The sequence below is a fragment of the Myxocyprinus asiaticus genome, chromosome 3 (genome assembly GCF_019703515.2).
Source record: "Myxocyprinus asiaticus isolate MX2 ecotype Aquarium Trade chromosome 3, UBuf_Myxa_2, whole genome shotgun sequence".
Classification (NCBI taxonomy): Eukaryota; Metazoa; Chordata; class Actinopteri; order Cypriniformes; family Catostomidae; genus Myxocyprinus; species Myxocyprinus asiaticus.
The window spans coordinates 1,437,733-1,445,957 of record NC_059346.1 but is presented as its reverse complement, the minus strand read 5'-3'; the positions used below and the strand labels follow the sequence as shown (position 1 = coordinate 1,445,957).

Genomic DNA, 8,225 nt, shown 5'->3' with positions numbered 1-8,225 from the left:
GAAAAACTCTCTGAAATCTGCTGATACAAAAGCTCTGAAAGCTCATTTGATAAATGCTTCATTTTCTTCATGCAAAACAGAGATTAGACCATGCATTTTTCATACTGTAGTCAGTGTTGATTTCCACCAATGATAACACTTCATTTGAGGTGTACATTTGTTTGTCATTGTCCAAGTGGTGTAAATTGGTTTTATTAATCATGTGGAGTTGCATTTCTTTGTATCAAGCATTTACTACTAGTTTGTCAGACCGAGAACGTGTCGAGACGTTTAGGCCTTATGATTAATAAGTGATTCAGTGCAAAGATGAGCATAGCACGTTTATAAACTGCAATGCTGGCTGAAAACACTCATGTACACCTGTTTAATGTTTTCCGTACAGTAGACTCATGAACAGAGATGTTAACCAGTTCCAATGATTCCTTCAAGTCTTTATCTGTCACTCTAGGGTTCTCTTTTACCTCATGAGCATTCTGCGGTGTTCCCATTCAGTCATCTTAGCTGGACGGCCACTTCTAGTGAGAGTACCTATAGTACTAAAACTTGAGATCTTTTTTGCGAGACATGGTAAATAAAACCTGCACTGCACTGCTGGTTGAAACACTCATGTACACCTTCAATGAAGCTGAAGGGATTTTCAGTCATGGAATAATGTTGTAAGATTGTAATTTCTGTATTTTGTTGAGCACTGACAGAGGAAGGACTGCGGGACACATTTAAGGCAAGCTAATCATACTGCGACTCGAACCCACGGCCACATGACAACAGTCCATTCAATCTACCACAGTAAAGTTGTGTTTCGTGTCCTACTTTAATTCAACAACTGAACAAAACGAGTGTTTTATAGCAGATGGAGGTTTTGTTTATTTTTCTGCATTCGGCTTGTTTTCATTTCTATTAAAATATTTGATGATTACAAGGGCTTTTTCATTATTTACACGATGTTACATCCATAAACAATCAGTTTACACACAAACAACATAAATGCAAGGACAAACACTATACCAGTGAAAAGTTTGGAAACATTTGACTTTAAATCTTGACAAAGGGTGTTTACATTGAAGAAGCTCAAATATAAGATTGTTTGGGTCACTACATAATTCTCATACTTCCACAAAAATGTGGAATATAGTCATAACAAAAAATAAAAATAGCATTTTCTACCCTATTATGACCTGTAAATATACTGCAGGTGTCATTTACATGTGAATGCATTAATGATAATGAAACACCACGTAGACCTCACTAGTCTTCATTCAGTGTTTCTGTGGACATTTGATCTTTATCAGGAGGAGGATGTTCCTCGGTGTCTCCATCCGTCAGCTGCTCTCTGAACTCTTGCCGCACTTGTCTGTTGGACTCCAGCAGCTCGTGCAGTTTTCCGTTCAGAACATCGTTTCTCTCCTCTATATTATCCAGACACGAGTTGATCTGGTCTAGCATGGAGTTGATTGCTGCATATTCTGTTATAAAACAAATCAACATTCAGTACTCTCAAAGTCAGGTGTGCATTCGAGTGATACAGTGGCAAGAAAAAGTATGTGAACCCCTTGGATTAGCTGGTTTTCTGCATTAATTGGTCATAAAATGTGATCTCAACTTCATCAAAGTCACAAGTATAGACAAACACAATGTGCTTAAACTAACAACACACAAACTGCGGATTAAACCTGCACAACATTCAGAAGGAATTTTGGATCATTCTTCCTTACAGAACTGCTTCAGCTCAGACATATTCTTAGGATGTCTGGTGTCTCTCTTGAGGTCATTCCACAGCATCTCTATTGGGTTAAGGTCTGGGCTCTGACTGGGACACTCCAAAAGGTGGATTTTCTTTTTTTGAAGCCATTCTGTAGTGGATTTACTTCGATGTTTAGGGTCATTGTCCTGCTGCATCACCCAACTTCTACTGATCTTCAGCTGGCACACAGACACCCTGACATTATCCTGTAGGATATCTTGATAAACTTGGGAATTAATTTTTCCCTCGATGATGGCAAGCAGTCCTGGCCCCGAAGCAGCAAAGCAGCCCCAAATCATGATGCTCCCTCCACCGTACTTCACCACTGGGATGATGTCTTCATGTTGGTATGCGGTGCCCTTTTTATGCCATACGTAGTGCTGTGTGTTCTTCACAAACAATTCAACCTTACTTTCATCAGTCCACAAAACATTTTCCCAGTAGTGTTGTGGAGTGTCAAGATGGTCTTTGGCAAACTTTTTATAAGTCAAAGTAGCTCTAACCCACACCTCCAATCTTGTTTCATTAATTGGATGCCAGGTTTGCCAACTCCTGACACTAATTAGCTTTTGTTGACGGCATTAGCCTAGGGGTTCACTTACTTTTACCAACCTACACTGTGAATGTTTGATTGATGTATTCAGTGTGTACAAGAACAATACAATAATGTGTGTTATTAGTTAAAACAGATTGTGTTTGTTCATTATTGTAACTTAGATGAAGATCAAACCAGATTTTAAGACAAATTAATACATAAACTGTCTATAATATTATGGTAACACTTTACATTAAGGTTCTATTTGTTAACACTAATAAATACATGAGGTATCACTAAACAATATATTTTTTCACAGTTTGGTTAATGCTAAATTAAAAATATATTTTGATTAATGTTAGTTCAAAATGCTTTAACCCTTAAATGCATGGGTGTATGCCAAACATTATACTTTGGGTCTTTAGTGACCCGGCACGTATATCTATCACAAATGGATCTACAAAATGCCAAGATAGTGTCAAATTTGGAAACAATTAGAAAACAATAGAATAGAATAGAATATATTCTGATATATTTTGATGTTTTTATTTTTCATATAGCAAAGAGATGATGCAAATGACAATAGTCAAATCATACTGTTCATGTGTTACACTTGCTATAGTTTACTACTGTGACTTGTTTTTGTTACACTATTTAGAAGAGAAAGGTTGAGGGCTTTATAGGGTTACTCATGTTAATGTATAACATTTCTCATTTATAAAATGTATATGTAAAAAAAAAATACCTTCATCACTGAATTCATCTTCATCATCGATTATTCCATCATCCGCTGAAATATGGGGATCACCGTTTGGTCCAGACATTTTCAAAACAGAGTCTTTATAAATATGCAAATTAAGAAAAAAGATTTAACAATTATAAACAGAATAATCCTCTATTAGAGCTGACAGTCCTGATGACCGCACAACAACTCTATATATACTGTATATATATATACACACGTACAATCTATTTGTTTATAACTAAATATACAATATACAATAGAAAAGACCGAATATACGAGACTGCACGTTAAAGGAGATTAAAGGACATAAGAGCCGCTCAGTGTCAGCTGACCATCAGCTGACTGACAGGAGTTTAATAATATGCCTCATCAAAATTCATCGAAATATTTTTTTTACTCATATTTATTGTTATAAATACGATTAAAACTATTAGGCTATAATAATAATAATAATAATTATTATTATTATTATTAATTATTTAAAAGGTTTCGGGACAACCTTTGTAAGAGCGGGGTCCTGCGCGTCACAGTCAGCGTCGTGACGTCAAATTGTAGTTTTTCTAGTAGCAGAGCACGTGTGCTCAAAACAAATGCGTATATGTTATTTTTCCTTTTAATTTGATGCTTAATGTTCGCTCTTCCGTGGTGTTGTAATAGCATTTAGCAGTTTACTACGACAACAGGTTTTCAACGCTAATATTTAGTTTGTTGATGTTTTAATTCAGCTGTTTTTGTTGTAATGGAGGATTTATCAGAAGATTTTAGGTCTTTTCTACAGAATCATCCATTCTTTGAGCTCACACACTCTAAGAAGGTAAAACATACACATTGATGTGATCAATATAAAGATTTAAAAGTAAGTAATTAATAAGTTCCCTGTTAAACTGCACCACGTGTCAGAGGTTAAAATGTCTCTTCTCTATGATATATGGATTGTCATTGAGATATTTTGGGGTGTTTCTGTGTTCTCAGGTGAAGTGCACATTGAACGGTCATGAGTTTCCGTGCAGTCTCGTTGAACTGCAACATTTCACATCAGGAAAGCAATATAAGAAACTGTCAGCAGAGGCAGAGTTTGATTACAGTCAGTATGAGCCTCATATAGTGACCAGCACTAAACAACTGTGAGTACACATTATTACTAACCAGTTCATTTCACTGGGTTCGACTATGTGGTTTGACTTTATGCTTGTCACTTAAAAAATATATAGTTCACCAAAAAACAAAATTCTGTCATGATTTACTCACGCTCATGTCGTTTTAAACCCGTACGAGTTTCTTGTGTTAAAAGGATGTGTGTTCATGCTCTTTTTTTTTAGTTCCAAAAAATGGCAAAAACATCATAAAAGTAGCATGCTTTGTGTGAGAGACAAAAAAATCATTTTTCTCATGTTTAGCCTATGGAGCAAATACAAGCTTTTCCCCTATTTTCTGTTTGCTGTATTATAGAGCACTGCAGGACAACTGAATAAATGATGCAGCTAAAATTGTGTGTGTGTGTTGGTATGGATGTCAGAGTGTGTTTTCTATGTGTGTATTGAGAAATTTGTGTGTGTGTGTGTAAAAAAACAACAGTGGCATTATGTAAACAAACTGGCATTTAAAGGGTTAAAATTCTGAAAATGAATGAATATTTGGTAGTTATGATCAGGACTGATGTTGGTTAAAAAAAATAAATAATTGAAAGTGGAAAATAATATTCATATATTATGGCAGTTTTTTGACATGGACATTTTTGTCCTCTGAGTAACGTTTTTTACATTGACGCACAAGGGTTAAATAATAGATTTTATTACTCCCCAAGCACAAATTGTACCTGTCAATCAACTGCTGTGCTAAAACAAGATTTTTATACTTTGTCAGTAACGTGCGGCTTTTATAAGGAAATGAATGTTTGAGCGGAACATTTGAAAATGCGCATACAGTGTCACAGATGAGTAGCACAAACATCTCTGAGGCTCTAATGCAGGTACTTGACTAAAATAACTGACACTTCTGCTCTAAAGTCATGCTTGTGCTTAGATTAACTGCAAGTTAGCAGAAATTATGTGGCGCTTTTTTGTTATGATACTTTTTTGCACTTTATTTTGATAAAATAAAACCCTAATCATGCAGTAACACACTGACATAATGATTGAGGTATGCAGTCATTAATTCAGAGTCCCTCTCTTTGAAATCCAAACACAGATGGTCAAAAGAGACGCATATTAAGAAGTGTTAATGGTGATGGCGCCTCTAAATACTTAATACTCAGCCTCTTAAATCTTAATACCAGGCAATAAGTAGGGCATACACACACACACACACACACAGTGGGAGAGTGCACAAAAGAGATAGTGGAATTCAAAACTGATGCACTAGGTTAAAATGATTTTTTTAAGTCAAAATGAATGACAGCATTTTGGAATTATCCATCAGTGTTTCAAATAAGTGTTGTGAGATATCTCACCGGTCTCTGGGACACCTCTAGACTCTGTAAACTGCAAACAAAAATGTGTCTGCGGTCTTTAACACTTTCTACCTGTCAATCATTTTGCGTGTTCTCATAGTATTGTAGTTGCAGTGAATTATTGAGGCTTAATGCCATTTTTATGCCATGTTGTTCATAACAGTTGTCAGTAGAGGGCGCTATTTTGCTGCTGTTGTTTTTGACAACCGTTTCTGCTTGTGTCGGTCTCAAAGCTCATTTGGTTTCTTTAGAGTGTGGGGTTTTGAAAATGGGGCGTGGCTAATTCAACGGCTCAATTTGTGGAAATTCTAAAATGCCTAAAATCACTCACCGCACCTTTAACGAAACCCCTGGTGATAACACATTCACATGCAAGAACTAATGACAATTTTGCGTCAATGACACACAAGGCATCTTTTAATTAATTTTTAATCTGAATGTAATTGGAAAGGAGATTTCAGAGTGCTTGTAAATTCTTAAAGTTCCACCGTAAAAATAACATCATGTAGGTTTAGAACAACATGAGGGTGAGTAAATAATGACTGGTTTTTCATTTTTGACTAAGCTGTTCTTTTAAATAAGCACTTCTGCACTAGGGTTGGTAAAAATATATCGATTTTCTGATGCATTGCAATGTTCATTTGAACGATCCCAATATCGATTCTTTAATTCCAAGATCGATGCGAGTAAATTACTTGCATATGCGACCAAATTTTGCCCTATAAAAATGTCTGTGATGAGCCACTGGCTGGTAAATGTTGAGATTTCACTCAAAAGTTTGGCTTGACTTGTTCCGTGTAATGAGTGTCCAAAAATGAGATCCACACAATCCATTTGTCATAGAATAATGTCTCTTTTAATATCCTTTCTGTTCTTTACAATCAGTTGTTGATCAAAAACAACAAAAACAGAAACATTTAATTCTCTTGTTAATATGCGCTCAAACGAAACTTCTGTGAGACGCTCGTTGAACTGCCGCTATTCTTAAAGAGACAGTACCGTTTTAGCACATTTTCTATTTATCAATGGAAATACTTGTAAATAGTACAAATTATGGATGTAAACAATAAACATGGAACAAAGTGCATATTTATGCAATATGATTCCTTTTCGAATGGCATCATATTTATAGATGAAATACATGGAATTTGTACATAAAAAAGCTAAAATGTGACCAAAGTGATGGAAAACTAATGCTAAAATAAAATTGGTAAACATCAATATTTTCATAGTGTACCAAGTTAAAAGGTCCCCTGTATAATTAACCGCATTAGCTGAAATATATTCAAATGAATCAGAATCAGAATCTCAATTGAAATCTTTTCAAATTAAGAGCTAATGAATCGAATTGGGAAATCTGAATCAATACCCTGCCCTACTTTGCACATGTAAAGTGTATGTCATAGTATGCATTGCAAAGTATTCCATTTTAAACACAGATGATGATATTGCTTTTTCCTTAAGCTCCCCATTGATTCAGTGTGTCAGATGTTGTGTGTATTTTTAAGAACTGCTAACATCTACTTTTCCCTAGTAATCATCTCTTCTGCAAGCTCACTTTACGCCACATCAATCGCGTACCACAACACGTTCTACGCCACATCAACGGCAAACGATACAAAAAAGCTCTTGAGAAGTGTAAGTCTATATAGACAAATATTTTACACCAAAATTTGACCGTATAAAGTTATTTAAAGCTGCTGTGTGTGTCGTCACCAAATGGATTCATCACTATAAATAAGTTATGCACATCGTTCATATCATGCAGTCTTAATTAATTATTGTTGTGTGTTTGTTGTCAGATGAGGAGTGTGTTCGTCAGGGTGTGGAGTTTGTTCCTGCCAGACTCAAACAGAAAAAGAGACCCAAAGAGCGTGATGATGTCACAGGAAGTGACAGACGACACAAGAGGAAGGAGGACAGTGGCATCTGGGCTCCGAGCTCGAGTGATGTCGAGAAAAGCGACTCGGAGGACAACATGTCTGACCTTTACCCCCGTTAGTGACGCTCTGTTTCTATTGGCTGCCGTTTAAATCATGTTAAATGTTAAACACGTGTCTCCTTGCAGCGTCGATGTTCACTGTAAAGAAAGCAGAGGATGAGGAGGGTATGGAAGATGGAGAGGAAGATGACTTTGAGACTGATGATGATGAGGATGTGTCTGAAATGGAGGTAGAAAACCAGACGCCCAAACGCAAAAAGGTCTGTCACTGTTCTGATGCAGTGAGATGATTATAGAAAAACGTAAAGCATAATTTTGTCATTCAGTTTTAATCATGAAATGTAGCAGTCATTTAGTTCACTTAGAAAGTGGCATGGTGGTTTACACAATATGTTGACTACGTGTGATGTGCTATGACCAAAATCCTATATCATTTTATATTATGGTAAGTTAACAGTGTATATATAATGGTATAATTGTTTGTTTGTTTTGCTGGGAATCCAATGAAAAAAATGGTTTACATTTAAAAACCGTGTGGTAATGATCAGATGTCATGTATATATTCCATGAGTATTATTTTTCATTGAATGTGCAGTTGCAGCAATAACAATTATCTTGTTTCAGGTACAATCCAGTGGATTTACTAAGAAATTTAAAAAGAACAAGAAGAAAGGATTTGGACATGTTGGCAAAGTAAATGGAAAATAATAATAAAGTTTGTGGCTCATTAAAGTGGCATTTTTCTCTGTCTAATTGTTACTGAAAGTGTATAAGTGTATAGTGTATCATTCTATTAAAAGATACTTTCCATTT

General features: G+C 35.6%; 2 protein-coding genes across 2 annotated transcripts; one reads left to right on the top strand and one right to left on the bottom strand.

The window, feature by feature from the left end:
* Window positions 1-42: 42 nt before the first annotated feature.
* On the bottom strand, window positions 43-3,358 carry bbln (bublin coiled coil protein). The gene is made up of 2 exons (XM_051668394.1): window positions 3,022-3,358; window positions 43-1,463 (listed from the first exon to the last, which is right to left on the bottom strand). Exons 1-2 carry the CDS (start codon window positions 3,098-3,100, stop codon window positions 1,246-1,248), a joined length of 297 nt encoding a protein of 98 aa, XP_051524354.1. The 5' UTR covers window positions 3,101-3,358; the 3' UTR covers window positions 43-1,245.
* Window positions 3,359-3,564: 206 nt separating this feature from the next.
* On the top strand, window positions 3,565-8,225 carry LOC127423632 (surfeit locus protein 2-like). Its single transcript, XM_051668118.1, has 6 exons — window positions 3,565-3,835; window positions 3,994-4,145; window positions 7,005-7,108; window positions 7,273-7,467; window positions 7,539-7,672; window positions 8,037-8,225. Exons 1-6 carry the CDS (start codon window positions 3,761-3,763, stop codon window positions 8,118-8,120), a joined length of 744 nt encoding a protein of 247 aa, XP_051524078.1. The 5' UTR covers window positions 3,565-3,760; the 3' UTR covers window positions 8,121-8,225.